This window comes from Bos indicus x Bos taurus, chromosome 9 (assembly GCF_003369695.1).
Source record: "Bos indicus x Bos taurus breed Angus x Brahman F1 hybrid chromosome 9, Bos_hybrid_MaternalHap_v2.0, whole genome shotgun sequence".
In the NCBI taxonomy this organism is placed as follows: domain Eukaryota; kingdom Metazoa; phylum Chordata; class Mammalia; order Artiodactyla; family Bovidae; genus Bos; species Bos indicus x Bos taurus.
In genome coordinates this window covers 101944507-101968130 of record NC_040084.1, presented here as the reverse complement: position 1 = coordinate 101968130, position 23624 = coordinate 101944507, and the positions used below count along the sequence as shown (strand labels likewise).

Sequence of the window (23624 nt, the reverse complement as noted above, 5' to 3'; positions counted from 1 at the left end):
TGGAGTGGGTAGCCATTTCCTTCTCAAGGGGATCTTCCCAACCCAGGGATTGAACCTGGGTCTCCCACATTATAGGCAGACGCTTTACTGTCTGAGCCACCAGGGAAGTCCAAAATCCAAATAACTATTCTTAAAAGTGATTCATCTCTGTTATTTGATATCACGTTTAATCCTGTTATGTTTCCAATAGAATTAGTCATGACCAAAAAGAATACTGAGTTAAATTAGCTTTTTTCCAGATCCAATAAAGAACACAAACATTTTTACTGAACTAAACATGAATTTAACTGTAAGTACGTAGATGTAATTGCCCTGGGGAATGTTGTCCTGTTTTTCCTCTGTGGTTATGCAATATTAGAAAGAAAAATTATCTTCTTTAAAGATACTGAGCAATAATAATAATTAGATAGTTCTTTAGTCCACTTGATTCTTCTTTGTCTTTCTAGTTGCCCTTTTTCTGTTAACATATTTATTCTGTATTTTTCCATCATTTTGAACATGCGCAGACATTCACTAACCTGTAATGTAAGTCAAGATAATTTGAATTCTCTTGTCACCTCTTCATCACACTCTACCCATCGCCCAGCTCTGTCCCCTACCACTCCACTGAAATTATGTCTAGAAGCTACTGTTTACCTTTTTCGCAGTAAATCATCAACATGTCCATATCAAGAACAATGCTGCATTTTGGAAACTGCTTCTTCTCTTTTTCCTGAGCTGTAGCTATCTGAGTGAGACAGAACTGGGCTCCAGTCCTGCTCTCTGGTTTCAGAGAAGCCCCCTCTCCATCTGTGTCGAGAAATGACACAGCCTGCTTGTTGCAAACATTTTATGAGACGATAGATGTCAAGACCTAGTTTTCTTACTCTTTTCCTACCAATTCTCTTTCCTGAGCATCCTTTATCCTCAACTTTTCTGGATAATTTCCTTGTTCCTGAACACTAGTCGCAGATATCTAAGACTTTGTACTACTTTGAGCAACACTCAATCCCTAAATTAAACGTAGGCATTTGAATGGCTATCATCACTCCTTCAATAATTCTACAGATTGCCGGTTAATCTTTCAGCTATTTTGAAGAACTTCTCAATAATTCTACAGATTGCCGGTTAATCTTTCAGCTATTTTGAAGAACTTCATATGCAGAGTCTCACTACTACGATTCAAGGCTCTCTCCCATCAAGCCCATTAAGGGTTTGATGTGATTTTCCAAGTTTTCCCAGGACTGCCCTGGTGGTTCAGAATCTGCCTGCAGTGCAGGAGACCCAGGTTCAATCCCTGAAGATCCCCTAGAGGAGGGAATGGCTATCCACTCCAGTATTCTTGCCTGGAGAATCCCCTGGACAGAGGAGCCTGGTGGGCTACAATCCCTGGGGTTGCAAACAATCAGACACAACTGCTCGCCTTTCACCGTTTCTCCCCCACCTGACCCCCTGCTGACCGTGGGCGCACACTCTTCTGCACCCCCCGTTCGTAGGCGTGCGTCCTGTTGTTTCCGCCTGTAGGTGGCCAGGGTTTTGCTTTCCCTTCCGCCTACCTAAGCAGTTGACCCCTTACCCCTGTAACCTATCCTTAGGCATTCGGGGAGGGTCTCCAGGCGGCACAGCGTGGGGTGGGTGGGCCATACGTTGTACTAATGCTTAACTTCCTTTACTGCTAGAATGTTCTCCAGAGACGGTACAGCAGTATACCAGAAGAGCTGCATGAAGTTCTTTATTTATCCCCATATTCACAAACTTTTTTTTTTTAATTGGCTTAAACCAAAACAAATTTATTGTCTCGCAGTTCTGGAGCTTAGGTCCAAAGTCAGGGTGTTGGTAGGTCCAAGCTTCCTGAGCCACCTGTAGGGGGATCTTCCTGGCATCCTCCAGCTTCTGTCCCCATGATCCTTGGCCCCCATGTTCCAGGCATCCCTGGGGTCTCTGCCCCTGAGGTCTCATGGGCGTCTTGCTTCTGTGTCTCTCTGCTTGTAAGAAGGACTCCAGTCCAGGGACTCCCTGGTGGTCCAGTGGTTAAGAATTCACCTTGCAATGCAGGGGACACGGGTTCCATTCCTGGTTGGGGAACTAAGATCCCACATGCCGGGAGCAGCTAAGGCCGTGCGCTGCGGCCACTGAAACCATGGGCCACAGTGGGAGCGCCTGTGAGCCACGGTGAAAGATCCCATGTGACGCAGAGAGGGTCCCAGGTGCTGCAGCTCAGACCCGATGGAGACACGGGAGGAAGAAAACATTCAGAAAGAGGCTCCAGGCCTGTTGGATCAAGACCCACCCTGAGGACCTCACCCTCACTTGACAAGGTCCAGTTCACAGGCCCCGGTGACGTGGGGACGTGTGCGTGGCCGTGACAGGTTATCTGCTCACCAACTCTTGGTGCGGTTACACTTAAGTTTATATGATGGTTGTAAAGTGACATCTCCTTATTTTTTTTTCCTGATTTTTTTTCTCCTTTCCCTATTTTTTCTCATGACGAGAAATGTCATATGTTCTGTGTAGTGAGTTGAGGATGTCTTTAATTCATGAGAATGTCATGCTTTCTAGTCATGTAGATTTCTGTTGCTCCCAACTGTTTTCATAATTTTTCTATTTCCTGATTGATTTCTGTCTTTTACATTCAGTAAAATAACATTAAGTAGGATAAGTACATCATGTGATTACTGACACGGAAAAAGTAATTGATAAAATTTTGACATATAAGTTTGGTAAAGACTTTGTTTATTGTAGGCATAGAAAAATGCTATTAATGTTTAAGCAGATTTTATATCCCTCAATCTTTTTGGACTTTCATTAGTTTTAAGCCCGTCTGTTCTATCGGGATTTCTGTGGTTAGGATCGTGTCATCTGCCCGTAAGAATCTGCGAATTCTTTCAACTCCCCCCCTCCAAACCAGAATGAGTCTGCCACTCATGTCTTTTCTACCTCCCCCCACCCTCCCCGCTCTCCTTTTGTCTCACTGTGTTGTAAGGACCTTTGTTAAACAGTTGTCATGTTAATGAGAATGCTTGATTCTGATTTTAAGTTTTTTCCACCAAGTGTGAAATCTGCTCAATGTTTTGGGAATGTGGCCACATTGAAGATGTTTTCTTCTACTCTGAGTTTTCTGAAAGAGCTTAGGTGGAGGGTGTTGCAGGAAGGGGGACCCCTTCAGGGCCCGAACCTGGGCTCTTGTCTTAACACTCAGAAATGAATTGTCCAAGGAGACACACGTGCTTACAAAGCAGAGACTTTATTGGGAAAGGGCGCCCGGTGGAGCGCGGGAGAGTGAGGGAACCCAGGAGGACTGCTCTGCCACGTGGCTCGCAGTCTCGGGTTTTCTAGTGATGGGATTAGTTTCCGGGTTGTCCTTAGCCAATCATCCTGACTCAGAGTGCTTCCTGGTGGCACACGCCTTGTTCAGCCGAGATGGATGCCAGCGAGAAGGATTCTGGGAGGTGGTCGGCATGTGGTGTCTCCTTTTGACTTTTCCTGAACTCTTCAGGTTGGTGGAGGCTTACTACTTCCGTGTTCCTTTCCAGGACCTTCTATCGTAAAACAACTCATGCAAATGGTGACCATGGTGCCTGGCCAGGGTGGGCGGTTTCAGTCAGCGTGCATCCCCTAACAGTGACGTGCTCAGAGGGCCATTTCTTTGGGGTGGCTCTGGCATCTGGCATCTGGAGGGTCCAGTGAGGGTTTTCTGCAGGGGCCCATGTCCTAGAGGCAGCAGCCTGTGTCAGGAGGGTGGGTGGTGGTGGAGACAAAGGGCGATGAGTCATTGGAGAATGGCTTACAGGGAGACTGGTGGGGGTTGGTGATAGACAGGGCAGGAGGAGGATGGCCGGGAAGGTCCAGGATGTCTGCTCGCTCTTGGTTTGCATGGCTGGATGGACACCACTGTTGGGGCAGGGGACACGGTAAGAGGTGCTGACTGCCTTAAGTCACACTGACATGCCTTCCAGATGCTCAGCATAGGATGCTGCATAGACACTGCACAGAGGCACCCGAAGCAGAGGAGGATCTGGCTCGGTCTAGACTCGGGCTTCAGTGAAAGCGGATGGGTAGGGACCCCTGGGAAGCCAGTGTGAACTTTAGGATTTTAGATGTTCTAGGGGGAAGGAAACAGAACAGCAGAAACAGAAGCCGTGATCAGACACGGTGAGAAATGACCAGGAAAGATCAGAATACCCAGTTTTCAGAAGTGATGGTCTTGCAGGGGAAACTGAAGCGGCTCCCATTCAGGCAGAAAAGTTTTTTCCTGAGGGCTAAACAGTGCATCGAAAGTGTAGCGGTTGTACCTAAGTGTCTAGATAAGTGAATCATTACAAACTCCTCAGAGTTTAGTAACAAACACAAACTATTAAGAAGTGAATATATTTTAGGCACTTGAATTATAACTCCATACATCCACCACCATAACTGGAGTCAGTGAGCCACTGAATGCAATGAGCTATTTTGCCTTTGAAGTTTTCCAGAATGGATTATGTCTCTGTAAAGTAACACGTGTTCTTGAGAAACCTTGAATCGTGCAAAATCATCTGCTGAAAATAGCAAGGATTTGGGGAAATGGAGTGTTGGGATCGAATACTCAAAACCTTGGAATCTCTGTAGCCAGAGCACGAGGTGCTCAGTCACTCAGTCGTGTCCGACTCTCTGTGACCCCACAGACTGTAGCCCACCAGGCTGCTCTGTCCATGGGATTCTCCAGACAAGAGTACCGGAGTCGGTTGCCATGCCCTCCTCCAGGGGACCTTCCTGACCCAGGGGTTGAGCCTGCATCTCTTATGTCTCCTGCATCGGCAGACAGGTTCTTTACCACTAGCACCATCTGGGAAGCCCAGAGCACTAACCCCTCACAACCCCTCCGCCCAAACTCAGTCCTAGTAAAGATACCCTTGTGTGGAGAAACGCGTGTTAAATTCCTAATACATGAAACGCTGCGGTGTGCACGGAACTTCACTGTAATGAAGAGAAAGGCGACGGCAGCCTGGTGGGCGAGCAGGGGGGTGGAGTGGGGAGGCTGGCCCTGCAGGCGGGGACAGAGGTGGGCGGCCTCGGGGCGGCATGCTGGGCCGTCTCTGCCCATTTCCTGTGACAAAGATCCAGGAGGCCCCTGTGATGTAGACGCTTTCACAGCTGAACACGTGACCAAACAGGACCAAGAGGGACCGCGTGGGGTCAGAGGGCGTCGTTTCCAGAGGAGCGCGCCTTCGTCCTGCCCTGCTCTCCCGGGTCCATGTCCAGCGCGGGGACTTGGAATCGCCGTGTGCTGGGGACGTTTGCCGGGGCCCACTGCAGCTTTTACGTTACGTTCCCACGTCATCAGTCCCAGCTCCATCGGAGAACCTGCATTTTATAAAACATGTGCCCCCAGCAAACCAGCTGTGTTTCACAGGCAGCTTGCAAGTGTCTAGACGCCGTTTGCTTGTGTAGAGGCCAGGTGGTGGGGGATGCTGGCAGCGTGTCTTCTGGAAAGAGAAGCTGACCTTGACCCACCCTGCCTGCAGACTGTGCGTGAGCAACACCCGCTCTGGCTCCTCTAGCTGTAGATCTTCTTGTAAGTGTGAGGGGCGTTTGTGTCTGTTATTTATGATCCGGTTGAGTTTATCCTAATTATTTGAGAGATGCGTGTGGTTCTTTCCAGACGCAGCGCTCATCTCTTATGTAAAATCAACTTCTGATTCCTCGATCGTGACAAACATGAGCCAAAATTCTTCCAAAAGCTGAAAACAATATCCAGAATTAAAGTCCTTCCGAAGACAGCAGTTAGAAGAATGGAAAGCAGATCCCTAAAGCAAACGTTCCCTGAGGAAGAGGCGCCAAGCTCTTCCAGTTTTTAATCAGGTGCATTTCCTAGTCTTGTAATTTATTTCCTCCTCCTTTTGTTTTTCCTTGAGTGGAAAAAATTAACACCTTAAAGCAGAAAGGTATGCTGTAGGTTAATTGAATTATAGCAAAGAAGTCAGAAGCTGCCAGCTCTTCTGAATTGCAGTTACAGGAAATAAGCTTTGCATCCTTCTATGCAAAACCCGGGTTCTTTGATTCCCTGCCGCGTGTCACGTTTTCTGCTTCTTTGTGTTTCTTCCGTGAAGAAATTTTGAGCAACTGAGGGGGATAGTTGAGAAGGAAAGATGTGCTGTGTGTGATGCGGAGTCTGAGACCAATGGCCCCTCCGGAGGACAGCCTTTCTCCTGTGACACGGAGTTGACCTGCTTCAGCTCTGACGGTAGACTCACTCCCCTCCGAGGCTGTGCCACCGATGAGCGTGTTGTCTGCGGTCTAGTCGCCAAGTTCCGTCCGCAGCTCGGTCAAATCATGTTCTTTACTTCCTCAGGAAGTTAATACTTACAGTCTTTGGATTTATAAGTAGTGGTCTCAGTTCTTGTGAATTGAACCCTGTGTGCAAGATACGGGTGTCAGTCCAAACAAAGCTGTGCCCCGACCCCGTGGCCCACAGCATAGCACAGAAAGATGAGCAACCTTCAAAATGTCTGGATATTCCTGCAATGACATAATTGGGAAAGGGGGTTTTAATCAACACGTGGAGCCGTGACACCTGCCTGCGGACAGGCGTTCCGAGGGCAGTAAACCGAGGCCAGTAACACGGGTGGTAACAGGGCTTTGCCCGTATTGCGTGGTGAGGTGAGTCGTGGTTAGAAAGCGCCTGTGGACGTTTAGCAGATTCAGAGAGACGCGCTCATCGGGGAGACAGAGCCGCGGGCCTGCGGCTGCACGAAGCTCCGTGAGTCTTCGAGGGGAAGCTGATGGGGGGGAGGGGTCCCTCCGAGCAGAGGTTGGGGGAGACGGTGTGTTGAGGACGAGCCTTGAGGTCAGACGCGTCCAGGGCTTATGAAGTGGGTAGGGTGACAGAGTCCAGGGGAAGTAGCTCCCAGGAGGCATTCTCGGGGCACAGCTTAGGCGCGGCCGCTTCCTGTCGTCCTAATGAGAAGGAAAAGAGAGAATTGTTTCTGAAACTCCTATCTGGGGACGTCCCCGATGATCCAGTGGTTAAGACTCTGTGCTCCCAATGCAGGGGGCGCAGGTTTGACCCTTGCTGGGGGAGCTAGATCCAACAGGGCACACAGCTTGACCTAAAAAAAAAATTCCAGTCTGCTCCCCCCAGTGGCTTTCCCAGGGAAGTTTGGGAAAGAGCAGGTGGGGAAGGCTGGAAGCAGACACCCAGGGGAGTGACACAGATCCCTTACCACGGCATCAGGAGCAATTATTGTATGAATTCCCTTATTGTTTCTTTTAAATTTCTTTATTTTTTAACTGAAGGATAATTGCATTACAGAATCGTGTTGGTTTCTGCCAAACACCAACAGGAATCAGCCATAGGTATACATATGTCCCCTCCCTCTCAAATTGCTTTTATTTTGCTGCTTTCTCCTGAAAGTGCTGCACCGATTAAGCTGTTCTTGGCAAAGCACAGCGGCTGTGGCTGAGATTTCAAACTGGTGGACATGCTGTGCTAACCAGGAAGCAGAACGCCGTGAGGTGGAGTTAGCCCACCGTGTCCCGTCCAAGGCGGTGGGTGCGATGCTAATGGTGTAGGTTTGGTTTTTTTAAAACCATATCGTTACAAAACTGCTGGGGACGCTTTGTGAACAATTAGATGCTTGTGGCCACAGATCTGGAGAGAGGCTGTGCTCTCGGAGACTCAGGAGGGCAGCCTGGACGCGAGGAACAGGGAATCCTCCATGGCTTTGTGGTCGAGCTGTGTGGCCTCCTGGCTGAGTCCTCGCCGTGTTACATTTCTTCGGGGGAGGCGCTCCCCAGGGTGCAAGGAGGTCGGTTTCAAAATGACAAGAGCAGCGTCTCCAAGAAAAAGATGCCTAGAAACAGTATCAACAGCGACTTTAAGAATCCCTTTCTTAGCAGCCGCTTTGCAGCCTCCCGGGTGAGAGGACGGACCAGGACACTGGATGTGGTGGTGGGACCAGTGCCCACCGCCCCGAGCTGCCCGCCCCCTTGGCTGCACGCCAGTGGCTCGCTCAGGACGGACAGGCTGGCAGCAGAGCAGGTGACCAGCCTCGGCGAGCTGGCCACCCCGTGGAAAGAGCAGGCCCTATATTAAGCAAATGACCCCAGGGCGCTTGATTAAGTCAGTTACTAAACGCGGTTCTGACTTACTCTGCCCTGAGGAAGCAGGGCCGTGCCCTCGCTACCCGCCCCCCCATCTTTGGGGTGATGCCCGCCGAGAACCGGCCTGAATGTTTACAAACGTCTCTTGGAGGTTCACTCTGTGCCACGTGGAGGAGTCAGAGCCTACATGCCTGAGGGGAAGGCTGCGTGGCTCCCCGGCACAGCTGACCTCCCTTCCCAAGAGGGGACATGCTCTCCCGCCTGCGGCAAGCCTTCTCCAGAGTCTACGGGGCATTGCTAGTAAGTACCCCAGCTTGCGTCATGAAGGAGCCCTCGGGAGGGGCCACGGCTCTCTTTTCAAAACGATGCCCAGTCCTATTTGGGAGCCAAACCGGCCGGTCACTTAGGGTGATGGATTTTCAAAGGCATGCATGACGTTTGTAACCCTTTTTGCCACCTCTTCTTATTTTATCTGATATGAAACTGAGAGCCTGATTTCTGAAACAGTCACTTTTCTCATTTTATCTCCGTTTGGGCCCAGTCTCATTCCCCGTTATTTCTGCTCGCCTTTCCACTTTCCCTCGCCAGAGTGCCCGTCCTGCGGAGCGTTCGCCCTCTGTCCCATTGCTTGATCTTGTTCGCAACCTCGCTCATGCCCGGGTGCTCCTGTGTGCCTGCTCCCGGGCTGCGTGCTTGCAGGGGGCGTCCCGTGGTGTCACTCCAGTGAGGGTGACTTCAGTCTGTCTAGAGCTTGAGCATCTGGTCGGGGGAGCTGTGTTCACTTCTCTGTTTCTCCCGTACTTCTCTCCACTTTCCTGTTTTATCCTACTTTTCTCCTCTCCTCCCTGCGCTCCCTTCCCTAAGACGGCAGGTCCTGGGGGGTAACTGTCGGCTGGTCTGGGCCTGGTCTGGGGGCTTGGTCTCCAGGACCCTCACACCTGCCTCTCCAGTTCCTCCTCTCACATGTCGTTTGCTGTAAGTGCTTCTCGGCTCATTTGTGGTTCTCTGTCCTGTTACGGTCCCAGATAAAGGGGATGGTTTCACTGGTCAGCACAGCTTCCTGGAGCACCTTGAATGCTGCAGGGTCCTGTGGCCTGGGCAGCTTCCTCCCCGCCTCCCGTGGTGGCCTGGGCGGCTTCCTCCCCGCCTCCCATGGTGGCCTGGGCGGCTTCCTCCCCGCCTCCCGTGGTTCTTGCTCTTCTAATCTGTGAATAAGTGGACTTCCCTGGTGGCTCAGCGGTAATGAATCCACCTCTCCGTGCAGGAGATGCAGGTTCAATCCCTGGGTCAGAGAGATCCCCCGGAGAAGGAAATGACCACCCACTCCAGTATTCTTGCCTGGGAAATCTCATGGACAGAGGAGCCTGGTAGGCTACTGTCCATGGGGTCGCAAAGAGTCAGACATGACTTAGCATGCAAAACGCAAAACACACATGACTGTCACATGTCAGAGCTGCATACACGCCTGTCACGACAGACGACAGGCTTCCCACTGGCGATGCCTGGATCTTATTATGTGTAAAGCCACCAAGAAAACACATAAACGATGCTGTTGATAATCATCGATACTGAACACTGTTTATAACCAAGTGAACCCCTATTTATTTAATGTTTTCAACTAACGTTCTTTATAAAACACAGCCATGGAGATGGGCAAGTCAAGTGGGAAGGCTTGTGAGCATCCGTCCACAGCAGGAATGTTCAGAGAGCAGGGAAAGGGCCGCTCGTGTCTCCCCACACCACGTGTAGTGTGTCTTCACACGTCCGAGATGAGGACTGGCCGTGGAAAGGAGCAGTGTCTACTCTGTAGGGCCTGTGCTCCCATTTTACAGATGAAAAGGTGGAGGTTTCTCCAGAGGAGGTGAGTCGCTCGGTTACCTAGATGGTGGTGAAACCAGAGTGCAGCTCACACAGGGAAACTGCAGGGCAGAGACCCCCCCACCCCTGCCCAGGCAGCCCAGCCCCAGTGACAAGCCCCCACCTCCCACAGAGAAGGGAGCTATGCCCACACGCCCAGTGACACTGCCTCCAGGGGTGTGGCGCCGGGCTGCCTGTGCCACTGACGCTGGGCAGGTATCTGTCTTTAGAGGGTCTGAGGCCGTCAGAGCCGTCCATGGCCGTCACCACATAATACAGCATCCGGGCTCGTCAGCGTCTGCTTTCCCCACACACTGGGGCCCCGGTGGCCTTCTGCACCAGCGGATCTGTCTGCACATTAGACCTGTGGCTGGGGTGGGCCGCATCCCGGAGCAGACCCGGGGAAGAGCTCTGCTCTGGGTGCTTCCTGAACGTGCGTGACAGCCTCCGGGCACGGCTGCCAGCGATGGAGCTGATGACAGGCCTAGGGTGTGAGGTGACCATGGGCGGGAGGGTCCCTGACCCGGGCCATTGCGTGCGTGGGGCAGGGCTGTCCGGTGTCTCACCTTTATCCTCCCCCTCCACTCGGGCCTTCCCTGGACTGGGCACCTCCCGAGACCCAGAGAGGGACGTGCTCAGGACTCCAGGCTCTGCCAGCCGGACCAGGGCTGCAGAGGTGCTGGTGGTCCCGCCCCAACTGCCCATCAGTCAGCCTGGAGGCTCAGGACCAACTTGGCACTGGCTTCCCCGGTCACCACCTCTCTCTGCAGCAGGGGGCGTCCTCCAGAGCAGGTGGACACCCACCGTCCCAGCACCCTGCCCGGGGCCTGGGCTCAGCCCCTGGCAGTGAGGGCCTGGAAGGTACCAGCTCCCTGAGCTATGAGTGGATGGTTCCTTTAGAGGTACCAAATATGTGTTTAGGAATTATGCGGGGAGCTTATTTAAATGAACTTATTTATAAAACACGTATGGATGTGAGAGTTGGACTGTGAAGAAAGATGAGTGCTGAAGAATTGATGCTTTTGAACTGTGGTGTTGGAGAAGACTCTTGAGAGTCCCTTGGACTGCAAGGAGATCCAACCAGTCCATCCTAAAGGAGATCAGTCCTGGGTGTTCATTGGAAGGAATGATGCTAAAGCTGAAACTCCAGTACTTTGGCCACCTCATGTGAAGAGTTGACTCATTGAAAAAGACTCTGATGCTGGGAGGGATTGGGGGCAGGAGGAGAAGGGGACGACAGAGGATGAGATGGCTGGATGGCATCACCGACTCGATGGACGTGAGTCTGAGTAAACTCCGGGAGTTGGTGATGGACAGGGAGGCCTGGCATGCTGCGATTCATGGCGTCACAAAGAGTCGGACACAACTGAGCGACTGAACTGAACTGAACTGATTTATAAAACAGACCTACAGACATGGAAAACAAGCTTACAGTTATCGAAGGGGAAAGGAGCAGAGGGGGATAAATTTGAAGGTTGGGATTAATATCGGTGCTGTGCTCAGTCACTCAGTTGTGTCTGACTCTTTGTGACCCCATGGACTGTAGCCCGCCAGGCTCCTCTGTCCATGGGATTTCCCAGGCAAGAATACTGCAGTGGGTTGCCATTCCCTTCTCCAGGGGATCTTCCTGACCCAGGGATTGAACCGGCATCTCTTGTGTCTCCTGCATTGGCAGGCGGGTGGTTTATCACTGAGCCTCCTGGGAAGCCCATAACACACACACACTACTATATATAAGATGGGCTTCCCTGGCAGCTCAGCTGGTGAAGAGCCTGCCCGCCCATGCAGGAGACACAAGAGATGCAGGTTCAACCCCTGGGTCAGGAAGACCCCCTGGAGAAGGGATAGGCTACCCACTCCAGTATTCTTGGGCTTTGCTGGTGGCTCAGCTGGTGAAGAATGTGCCTGCAATGCGGAAGACCTGGGTTCGATCCCTGGGTCAGGAAGATCCCCTGGAGGAGGGCATGGCAGCCCACTCCAGTATTCTTGCCTGGAGAATCCCATGGACAGAGGAGCCTGGTGGTCACAAAGTGTCAAACGTGACTGAGCGACTGAGCACATATGTAAGATAGATAACCAACAAAGATCTATTGTATGGCACAGGGAACTCCACTCAGGATTTCGTGATAACCTACAAGGGGAAAAAATCTGACGAAGAATAAATACATATGCATGTATAGCTGAATCACAGTGCCGCGTGTCTGAAACTGAGGTAATATTGTAAATCAAGTGTGCTTCAGGTATTAAAAATGGATGTTGGATGTTGTCCGACGCCTTTTAGCCCCCAAGAATATGGGGATAAGGGAATGCACATGGCTCCTAGCAGCTGAAGCGGTCGTATCTGCCACCCACAGCTCTCCCGCAGGGTCTGGGAGGGGAGGGCACAGCGGGAAGGGCCTGCCCGGGAGGCGCCCTGGGGAACTGCCGTGACGCTGGCCGGCCTCAGCCTCCTCTGCATCCTCTGCTTTACCTGCTCATCCGAGTAGATGGGGGTGGGTGTTCCCACGGCGCCCATTAGTGTTGCCCTTTTCCTCATCAGACGGAGGGGACGCATGCAGTCTGTGTCGGAGGTCTGAGTCGGAGATTTCCCTGAAAACCTCACGATCTCTGTTCTCAACCCCAGGTGCCCAAGTCTGAGTGTCTCTTCCTCTGAATTCAGGTGTGAGTTCTGTTTGCAGAAGGGGAACCACTCCTCCCGCAGCAGGAGAGATGGTGTAAATGCACACGGAGGCGGGAGGGACTGGGGTGGGGAGACCAGCGGGTTTGTGGCATGAAGCCTTAGGAGCAGCCGCCTTTCTGCCCGGAGTGGAGTCTGGGCATGGCTCTGATGCCGGCAGGTCTTGTGAGGGGCACAGAGGAAGATGCTGCCCTCGGGTGGAGCCGGCTTCCCTTGCAGTGGTTCCGGGCGTTAGGACCGAAGAAGGTGAGAGCTGCGTCTGCTCACCTGAAGCTCTCGTCTCCATCCTGACACCCCCGTGGAGGCCGGCCGGGCAGAGCCCCTTTCTCAGAAAACGTGGGTCATTGGACAGGAACGGCCGAGGTGAGCAGCAGCCCGTCTGGAAGCTGCTTCTTGGAGAAACAGGGATCGGGGGTGCTGCGAGTGTGAGCCACGGGATGCTGGGAGATGCTGCCCCGTGGGCAGAGGGGCCCTGTCTGCTCAGAAAGAGCTGAGCCCCGTGAATGCTGGGGGATTGCACCCTGAGCTGGCAATGGGGAGTGACAGTGCGCGGCGGTATCTGGAGGCACTGGCGCCCAGGGGGGCCTCCTTGGTGTTCCCAGAGCCTTAGCTCCCCGACCCGCGAGCTCTTCTTCAGGAAGACATGCAGAGGAGGGGGCCGGAAGGGTCTGGGCCTGGGGAGGCGGGCACTCTCTGTGCAGGAGGTCGGGGTCTGCAGGGGGACAGGGTGCCCTCAGGACCCCTGGGGCTGTCCCAGGGGCTGGACTGGGCACTTGGCCTGGGGTCCCTCCTTCCTGGAGTGGCAAGACCAGTGACGTCCTTGCCCTTCACACCACACATCTCTGTCCGCCTGGCAGGTCGGGGCATCTTCCTCGGCCTTTGGCCTCCACCTCGAAGGGGTTCCCTCTGCATCATGAGCCCTTAGCTGCTTCCTCAGGCCCAGGTTCTCTCGATGACTGTGACTTCCTGGGACTCATGTGTGCGTGGGTGTGCAGGTGTGTGCAGCTGTGTCCATGCAGGTGTGCAGTGGGGACCCACAGCTCACACTCCCTGGACCCCTGATCCCCGTGCTGGTCCACACCCTCCCCACGTTTCACTTCCAACCTCTCTCTTGCTGCTTTCGTGACAAATACGTTCTCACCCCAGCACGTGCTGCTGTGTGCTAAGTAGCTTTGGTCGTGTCCTACTCTTGGCAACCCTGTGGACTGCAGCCCGCCAGGCTCCTCTGTCCATGGGGATTCTCCAGGCAAGAACACTGGAGTGGGCTGCCATGCCCTCCTCCAGGGGATCTTCCTGAGCCAGGGATCAAACCCGAGTCTCTTACGTCTGCCTGCACTGGCAGGTGGGTTCTTTAACACTAGCACCTCCTGGGACGCCTTCACCCCAGGTCTCGCCCTAACTCACTGACTCTGTGATGTTAGCAGAGCCAGTTAGTCTCTTTGGACCTTAGATTTTGTATCTGCAAAGTGAAGTTGAGGTAAAACCCGAGGTTCTTTTTTTTGAATTGATGGATAGTTGATTTAGAATATTGTTAGTTCCAGGGCTACATAAAATCAAATTGGGGTTTTCGCAGATTATATTCCATTTTAGGTTATTACGACATATCAGGTATAAATCCCTGTGTTATACAGTAAATCTTTGTTGCTCAGAGATCTAAAATTCTGATTCCTCACTTAAAAGACAGGTATTAGCCGTGCGCCAGGCACTGTCCTGACTGCATTCCACATGATGATTCGTCTATTCCTCCTAATTCTCAGGAGGGCCGCACAATTACTCTCCCGTTTCACAGATAAGGAAACCGAGGCGAGTGTGTCGGTGGCTGTAAGCTCGTTCCCAAGCTCACCTCGAGTACAGGATCGTTTCGGGCAGCTGACCCGGGCATTTCCTGTGCCACCCAGCTGTACTCTGCCAGCGTCTCCTGCACCCCCCCACCCCCGCCCAGGTGCCATGTCACCACCTGCCCCTCGATCAGCCAATTTTCTTCCCTCAAAACCCAGTGGTGAATAATCACTTCTGCCCGTTGCTGAGCAGCTACAAGTGGGCGTGGTGGGGATCCCCGAGCACTGACTTCGGACCAGGGGTCACCGCCAGCCTCTCCAGGAGGCCCTGCCCTCCGCAGGGGCGAGGCTCGCCAGTGGGAATGCGGTGTCCTGGCGGGGACCATGGTGGGAGGGCGCAGCCTGCCCCGGGCTGGCCCCGGGTCCCCCCAGTGCAGCGGCTCCAGCAGACTCAGGGTCCTTCCCACCCCCAGAAGCCCTGGCGCACAGCCCTGGGGAGCAGGGAGACACCGCGGCTCAGAAGGGCGGGCAGAGAAGGAGAGGGATCATCCCTCCACCCAGCACACCGCTCCCTCCTCAGCCCAGGTCCACGTCCTCCTCTCGTGTCCACGTCCTCCTCTCGTGTTCAGTCCCCCCACCACCTCCTTCCATCCCCCCACACCCATCCCCCCCGCCGGCTCATCCCAAGCTGGGAGGTCTGGACCAGGGATGAACCCCTCCCACTAACGGGACCCTCGGGTGCAGGCTGGCATCCTTGGTGGTGAGCACACGTGCAGTCCACACTCCGAGATGTTGCTGGCGAACACGGTTTCGCGGCTGCGCTCACACAGACCCGGACAGTCTTTCGTGCCGGGAGGGCCTCCTGCTGTGTGCTGAGACGCTGCTTGCCCTCTTCCAACAGTCCCAGATTTAGTTTCTGTGAGTGTGCTGTGTTCGCTTCTTAGCACAGAAAATCAAAGTCTGAGAAGCCACATCTGAGCAAATAAAAGTGATTGGGCTTCATGCAAATCAAACAGTCCTGCAAACTAGCTCCCCGGGAAAACAAACACGGTAACGTCAGCTGGACATCAGCAGTTTTATCAAAGTTTTTGGGAAACTCCCTCTAAACCACCTCCATCTTTTCAGTTTAGAGGCAGGAAATCCTACAGCCTCTGAGAGTCTGGCCCTGACACACGCAGCTGCAGGGGGCATGCCCAGGTCGGGACAGGGCTACTGGGCTTTCAGGAATGGTCTGTCAAGAACCCCGAGTTACCCTCCGTAAGAGTAGCTTACACTGGGTAAACTGCTGAGCATGTGGCTGTGCGGTGGGGTCCACAGCGTCATGGCCCTCGTCTGAGAGCCAGGCGTGAAGAGGGCACCCGCCTCTCAGCCTGAGGTTGGGCTCCGCTGAGATAAGACTGGGGCCCTGGCCACCCTGCTACGGCTCCTCCAGATGCCCAGTGGACAGGGCTGTTGTGATGGAGGCCTTCACAGTGTCAGAGCCGGCTGCGGGGTTGGGGAGGGGAGGGGCGAGTGGCTGCACTGCCCTTTCTCTCTCCTCGAGCAGCGGTGCACAGGCGGGCCGGTGGTGCAGAGTCGTGGCCGGCTGTCTCCCTTCTACGTGGGTTGTTCCAGCAGCGCAGGGAAGGGCTGCCCTGAGAGGTGACCTGCAGCGGCCTCTCGGTCCTTCCCCACTCAACGTAGACGTGGTGGAAACACAGACGAGAGACGCAGAGTCTCAGGCAGTCCAGGCAGACTTCCTGGAAGAAGTGGTGTGTCTCACGGAAGAAACGGGGATGGGCCAGTAGAGAGCAGGCAGGAGCACAGGAGGAGGCAGGCTGGGGCACCAGGGGCCGTGGGTGTGCCTGGGTCTGTACGTGGAGGCCAGGCTGTGTGCTGAGGACAGCGGGGAGACAGGGCTGGGGTCTGTCCTCTCTGGCCTTAGCAGGGAGGGAGGAGGGGCAGGAGCATATGGTGGCGGTGACCAGGGCACCCTCACCTCTGTGGCCCTCGGGGTCCCCTGTCTTCCTGTCCGTGCGTTAAAGCCTCCGTGGGCATCTTCCCAGGGGCTGAGCAGCAGGCCCTGCGGGGCGGGGGCCTCTGCCCCACGCCGACGTCTCCTCTCCCCTAGGACTCCTCTGGGGAAACCGATGGAGCTGTTTGGAGAGAACGTGTTGGATAAATGTTCGCGATGGGAGGTGAAGCTGAGGAGGGCTGGAGATGCGGCTTCCTGGGGGACGGAGGTGCCCGGTGGGGTCACTGGGCCCTTTGGGGCAGGGAGCAATGGGACCCCAGCTCTGCCTGGATGGTTCCCTGGCCCGCGGTCCCACACAGTGGGCTCACCCATCCCGTGAGGCCCTTGCAGGATGTGTGGGGGCTGCTCATGCAAAACTCAGGCTCCAGCAGCCTTGGCTGGGAACCCTGCCCAGTGGGCTCCAGGCCGAAGTGCAGGAGGAGCTTGTGGGAAAGAGGGGACCCGTCTGTGTCTGGACCCTGAGGTCAGTATGAGGGCAGACCGTCAGAGGCCAGGTTGCGGCCGGCGCTCCCCAGACAGCTCCTAGTTCGTCCCGCGCAGGCCATGTTGCGGCTGGCGCTCCCCGGACAGCTCCTAGCTCATCCCGCGCCGGCTGGCTCCCCCACAGCCTGGCAGCTGGTGGCTAGCAGGGGCTGGGGGCCTGCTCCCCTATCTGAGCTCTGGGTCTCTCTGTCCCTGAAGGTTCGAGGTTCCGGGATGCATTCTCCTTCTGTGGTTCTCAGTCGCAGACCCTCTGGGGCATTTCTGCTTAGACAGTGATTTTCCTGACAGGGACCCACTGCCTGGAAAAGGACCTTTATTGATGGATGGAGGGAAGTGTGTTCGTCCTGGGTCATCCTTTGATGAATCACCAATTTATCACAAATGAAACTCGCCACCACGTGGCCCCATGGGATTCTCCAGCCAAGAGTATCGGAGTGGGTTACCATGCCTTTGTCCCAGGGATCTTCCCGACCCAGGGACCGAACCCATGTTTCTTGCATCCCCTGCATTAGCAGGTGGGTTCTTTAGCACTAGCGCCACCTTGGAAGCCCCTTAAGTCATTGTGAAAGTGTTAGTTGCTCAGTCGTATCTGACTGTTTGTGACCCCGTGGACTGTAGCCCATGAGGCTCCTCTGTCCATGAGTTTTCCCAGGCAAGAATACTGGAGTGGGTTGCCATGCCCTCCTCCAGAGGATCTTCACGACCCAGGGATCGAACCGGGCTCTCCTGCATTTCAGGCACATTCTTTACCTTCCTAGCTACCATGGTAAATTCAATAATCATTAACACTGAGACAGTTTGAAGCGCTTCCCATCTCTGGAGCTCAGGGAGCCAGGACTGTAGATTGTGATGGACTCTGTGAGTGGATGTCTGTTCCCTGTTCACCCCTTGCTGGATCTGGAGCATGGTGTTACCCTTCCTGCTTTGTCAATGCTTTCTCCTAATTAAAAGGATTTGTACATGGAAACCCCCTGAGGCTCTAGACCGTGATCTGCAGCAGTGTATTTGTATAGAGACACGGTGGCATCACCGACTCGATGGACATGAGTTTGAGGAACCTCCGGGAGCTGGTGATTGACAGGAGGCCTGGCGTGCTGCAGCCCACGGGGTCACACAGAGTTGGACACGACTGAGCGGCATGACTGACTGACGGTGTTAGTGCTGGCGGGGGATGTGCTGGCTTCCGTGTTCAGCCTCACCTGCGAGGCTGGTGCCAACAGAGGCCCTCAGGGAGCCCCCAGCGGGTGAGGGACACAGGGCTGCGGTGAGCGGGGGGGCCCCTCTGCAGGAGGGCCGCTCAATGACCTCAGGGCCGGCCTCGTCAGACCAGCGGCTGGGCCGGATGTCCACCCACCGCCAGGCCTTCCTTCCCCCCGATCCCTCATTGAATTTTCTCATTTATCTGTTCACATTTTAAATAGAGCCATGTGGCTCTAAAGCCCACAATAGAAGGGACTTCCCCGGGGTCCAGTGGTTGGGAGTCTGGCGTCCACTGCAGGGGGCATGTGTTCCATCGCAGGTCCGGGAACTAAGATCCCACATGCCTTGCCGTGCAGCAAAGAAAGAAAGCGCCCGATAAAGTCCTTTCAGGAGCGTCGGTTACGGAAGGCCGAGTCTTAGGACAGGGTGGAACCACAGCTGTGTTTCTTCTTGAAGTAGAAGGTCAAAGAACATTCTGAGGACAGACCCACAAAGGGGCTTATTTCTGGTTTCTGATTTCACTTCGGAACGTCTGATAGAGTATCTTGTTCTAGGTGTCAAACGACCCCGGTGTCTTTCATGTCAACTCTGTTTTTCTCAGCGTGCCCCACCTGGCTTAATCTCGGGGTCTCGTTTATTCCCCAGCTGATCACTGAGCCCCGTTCTCTCTCTCTCACTGAGACAGACTCCGGGGGAGCCCCAAGGCCCTGTGCTCTGGCCCTGCCTCCAGAGCCCGCCTTCCCTGCCCGCTGTCGCCGGCTCTCCTGGCCTCGTCCATGCAGGGCCGGCATTCGGGTGGGGGCTGCAGAGCCCTGTGCTCCAGCGGAGGGGAGATGATGCGCTGGCTCTGATGGCATGAGCTGAGGGTCAGCCGTGGGCAGCGATGCTCATGGTTGTCCGGCGGCCTCTCGGCCACAGTGCGTCATTAAATTAACGGGGCTGAAAGAAGGACGAGGTGGTGATGCGCTTTACGTTTAATCGTGCTTGTATGTTCTCCAGCTCGTTACTGAAGGAAGAGGAGAGGCTGCACGCTTCATTGCCTGTGTTTGTTCAGTGGAGGTTTACTCTGGAACGTATTCCGGGGGTAAATAGCCCACAGGTTGCACGTATATCAGCATCTGAAAGTGCTTAGAACTTTCCTTAAGGATGAGCAGAATCTCATAATTAAACAGTACACTGCATAGGCCACTTTTCTTCTATGGTCTTATTTATCATCTAAGATTTAAACCTGAGCCCCAACCTGAGAGAATGGCCTGGTGGGGCGAGAGGCACGCAGCAGGAAGTGGGTGCAGAGTCCCTCCCGGGACCTCTAGCCAGGGGCCCTGGAGCGGTGGTGGGTGTCCCCAGCTCCTGGGGGTCAGGATGGAACTTTTGTCTCTGGGACAAAGGAGCAACCCTGGAGCAGAAGCTGAGCAGCCACGACCTGGAGTCTCATGAGGAGGGGCCGGGCGCCATGCAGGATGGGTCCCTCTTGGGTGCCCAGGAGCCCAGGTGTAAACAGCAGCAAGAAGGCCAGGGCAGCGCCAGGGGGCAGGTGTGAGCGAGGAATTGAGCTTAGCCCCGCCAGGCGGGGGACGGGCAGCTTGATGGGGGCTTGGCGCCTGCATCAAGACAGAGCCTGGACGGGGGCCTGGCTTCCATGGGGCAAGGACTCGGCGTACACCACTGCCGCCCAGGCTGCCAGGCGCACCTCGCTCTGCTGGGCAAAGAGGGTCCTTTGTGTTAGGGTCGGCGAAAGTCCAGCATGCGGGCCCACGGAATCTTCTTGTCTTGGAATGTGGTGCCTATTTCTTGTCCTCAGATGATTCTTTCAACTGCAGGACTGTGAGCTGCAGAGTGTTGCTTGTACATCTTCCGGTTTCTCTGAATCTGGTAGCTATTTCATGGAATAGATTATTTTGTTGTTGTGTTAGTCAGTAGACAACTGCTGTTGTAAGCCATGTCTGACTCTCTGTGACCCCAGGGACTGTAGCCCGCCAGGCTCTCCGGTCCATGGGATTCTCCAGGCAAGAGGACTGGAGTGGGCTGCCAGGTCCTGACCCAGGGCCTGAGCCCAGGTCTCCTGCACTGGCAGGCGGCTTCCTTTCCGCCGAGCCACCTGGGAAGTCATTTCCTTCTCCAGGGGGTCTTCCTGACCCAGGGCCTGAGCCCAGGTCTCCTGCACTGGCAGGCGGCTTCCTTTCCGCTGAGCCACCTGGGAACCCTGCAGATTCTTGTGTTCTTGCTCTGTGCTCACTTCTGGCTTTTCTCTTTCACTCCCCTCCTGTCTTTAGTCTTAACTGTGGAACAAAGACTTACTTAGAGCAGCGACAGGTAAGAAGAGACAGAGGAGACAAGTAACCGACAGGGGAGAACACTCCTGGTTCCAGAACTGCTGAGTCGGCCCAGACGAGCCTCCCATAATTAGGGACAGGAGGAAAGTGCCCCGAGGCTGGAGCATTTCTGATTTTCCGCTGGAGAAGCTTGGCCAGCATGCGGGTTGCAGAGTGTCCCGTGTTACTTTTTCACTCTCTTTTTGGCTCTGTCCTGCATGTTGTCTCAGATTTTCTAGGTTTGCATTGTCTTAGATGGCAAGTCTAGGTGAAAATATTTATATCATCTCTCCATCTCTGTAGGAGATTGTTTCCACAACCCCTGCTCACACCAAAGTTGGTGGATGCTCAAACCTGTTGTCTAAAATGGTGCAAGAGTTGCATATCACCTACACGCGTCCTGCCGTATACTTTACGTCACCTCTAGGTTACTCATAATAATACAATGTAAATGCGATGTAAATAGCTGCCAACACTCTGCAAATCCAAGTTTTCATTTTGGGAACTTTCTGTAATTTTTTTTTTTAGTATTTTTAATCCACAGCTGGCTGGCTGAATCCGAGGGTGCACAATGCACGGATAGGAGGGTAGAGCATACTACATGTTTGTCGTGTTATGATTTTAAAAGCAATGTCTCCCACTTGATTGTCTTTCTGTTTGCAGTTTTATTCTCCACACTTACTATTTTGTTAGCTGTTTGTGCTGGTAGTTGCTCAGCCAAGGTTTATAATATGAACTAAATCCTATAGAATTAATATTTATGGTAAAAAAAATTATGCCTTTATGTACTGATGGCAATGATCCAAAAATTTATTCTAATGAATAATAAACTCACTTGTGGAAAAGACCTCCAAATGTACGCAGTCCTAGAGTTTCACGCTGTTTTGCCGCACTTGAGAGATTCCTTTGCCGTCACCCAACATTTCCTGGGCGCTTGTGCGCTGCATGTGGTGACCACGGTGGGCAGGGGCTGCAGCAGCAGACACAGGGAGCTGGGGTGAAAGGCCGCACTCTGATGGCTGATCGAAAGGCCCTCGTGCTGGCACCGAGAACTGCACTCTGTTTCCTTTAACGTTTATTTTTATTTATCTGTTTTTCGCTCTGCTGGGTCTTCACTGCGGCGAGGGCTTTTCACTGGTTGTGGCGCGCGAGGGCTTCTCTCTAGCTGCCGAGCTCGAGCTCCTCCCCGCGGTGGCTTCTCTTACCGCAGAGCACGGGCTCAGTGGTACAACTCTCGGGCCCTAGAGCACAGCCTCCGTACTTGTAACCCTTGGGCTTGGTAGCCCTTCGGCGTGTGGGATCTTCCTGAATCAGAGATCCAAGCCACGTCTCCTGCACCCGCGGGTGCATTGTGTACCGCTGAGCCGCCGGGGAAGCCAGCACCTACTCGAGCTTGGTAAACGTTCTCTCTGATGAGACCTCGTCCCTCCTCCTGTGCGTCCCTCCTGCGGGTCCCCGTCTCTCTGCTCACGGAGGTCCTGCCCCCTGTGTGTAAAATCCAGCCAGGCACGAGGTGGTTCTCCAGTGAGGGCAGCTGGCGCCGACTGTGCCCAACCTAGGCACTGACCCGGCTCCCCGGGGAAGTAGCTGTTGAGATTCCCAGGGGTCCTGTCTGCAGCAGGTTATACATTCTCACCCTAGGCAAGCAACCATGTGGAAATTCCCCCGAGTTTGGGAGAATTGAGTCCGTTTATGATAGGAGAGCTTTTCCCCAAGTTAACTAAAGTTCCACTAGAAGTTCTAGCTCCGTTTTCTCGCGTGCTGGACTGGGGAAGAAGCCCACCAGGGTTCCAGGGTCTGTCCCAGCCCATGACCCAAAGGTGGAGGCGATGGGAGGCATAGTTGCGTCGTGGTGATCAGCCTTGGCCTTGATCGTGCTCAGGGGTGCAGGGAGCCCGCAAAGGTTGCACTGACGGAGCTTGAATCTGATTGGGAGCAGCCGTGTAGACTCTGAGCGGTGTTCACACCCCAAGGCCACAGGTGGTGAGTAGGTGAGGATGAGGAATTAGGAAGTGATACAGGCAGGGAGACACTGAAGATTCAAGGAGAAGAAGAACCGGGATCGAACTGCACTTCAGGAGACTCGTCTGCCCTGTTCCACAGGGCAGACCAGGGACGGATGTTTGAAAACCTCTGGAGAGAAGACGTGGAGGAGGACTGTCTGAAGCTGGCCCACCCTGGAGGTGTCCTCTGTGAGCAGTGAATTCCCTGACGGAGCGGGAGCCAGTTTGCACTCAGCTTTCTGTCCTTTCCTGGAAAGAAAACCAAACAGTGACCTCAGAGAAGCAGATGGGCTCAGGGAACAGATGAGGCCTTGAGAGAGATTTGAGGAAATGTGGCACCAAAGGCATAACTAAATGGGATGGAATGAAGAAGGACTAATTGAGGGAGGAGAAAGCGTTCTTTTAGACTTAAAACATTTGCTGGGGGGGAAAAAAAAACAGAAAAAGTAGGGCAATGCTGAGGAGCTCACCTACCATGAAGAAAAGACAGACAGAAAAGTGTGATTGAAGGAGAAGAAAGTTCATTACATCTTCCCTGCCATGTCGGTGAGTCCACGGCATTCTTGACTCACCGAGAAGGAAGGGACCTGTCCACATCTGTAGAGGGAATTGCCCAGCAGGGCTGAAACCAGAGCCTGGTGACGCAGGCCCAGGGGAGGTGCTGGGGCGTATGGGGAGACTGGGGAAGCACGGGGTGACCTTGGAGCAGGGCTGGGAGGCGAGGCTGGGGGGCTCAGGGCTACAGGTGCTGGGCGGCTGGAGCCGGGTCCCCGTCCCCGGGTACAGTGAGGGGCCGGGCTCCCCGGGCCGGCCCGGGAGTGGGGGCGCTGTGTTTCTTCCCGAGTCCTTTCCCAAGGAGGAGGTGGGTGCTGACCCTAGGGAGCTGGGAGGGACCGGGGTCCCGGAGCAGAGGAGGAGCTCTGGACCCCCGGGGCTGGCTTCTCTGTTAGCCGCAGGCTCTTTCCCTGTGTCTGTTTGCGTCAGAGTGCTTTGCAGAAACTCGAGTTCCAGCAGTCTTCTTTGGAGGCATGGTGCTCATTCCTGGTTCACGGCCTGCTTCTCTCGAGGGGGAGATCTGCTTCCCTAAATAACTCCTGAGCGGCCCCTAGACTGCTCACGCGGCATTTCCTAACTCCCAGCCCCTCTCCTCCGCCACCTCCTGCTCCCCCCGCGGCCCACTGTCCTGTGCCCGGTGGGCTCCATGGCCGCTGTCCCCTCAGACTCGGCACATGGACAGCTGGC

At 54.3% G+C, this 23624-nt stretch overlaps 1 protein-coding gene across 4 annotated transcripts in view; it reads left to right on the top strand.

Moving 5' to 3' along the window:
- The window catches only part of RPS6KA2 (ribosomal protein S6 kinase A2), a 336121-nt gene that overhangs the window by 103360 nt on the left and 209137 nt on the right, over positions 1 to 23624 (top strand). Inside the window, exon 1 of one of the 4 annotated variants that reach the window (XM_027552028.1) lies at positions 8134 to 8358. The exons of the other annotated variants lie outside the window; for them this stretch is intronic. Within the exon in view, the coding sequence (XP_027407829.1) occupies positions 8308 to 8358 (51 nt within the window). The 5' untranslated portion in view covers positions 8134 to 8307. Of the gene's footprint in view, positions 1 to 8133; positions 8359 to 23624 lie in introns of those variants that run through there. 4 annotated transcript variants of the gene reach the window in all.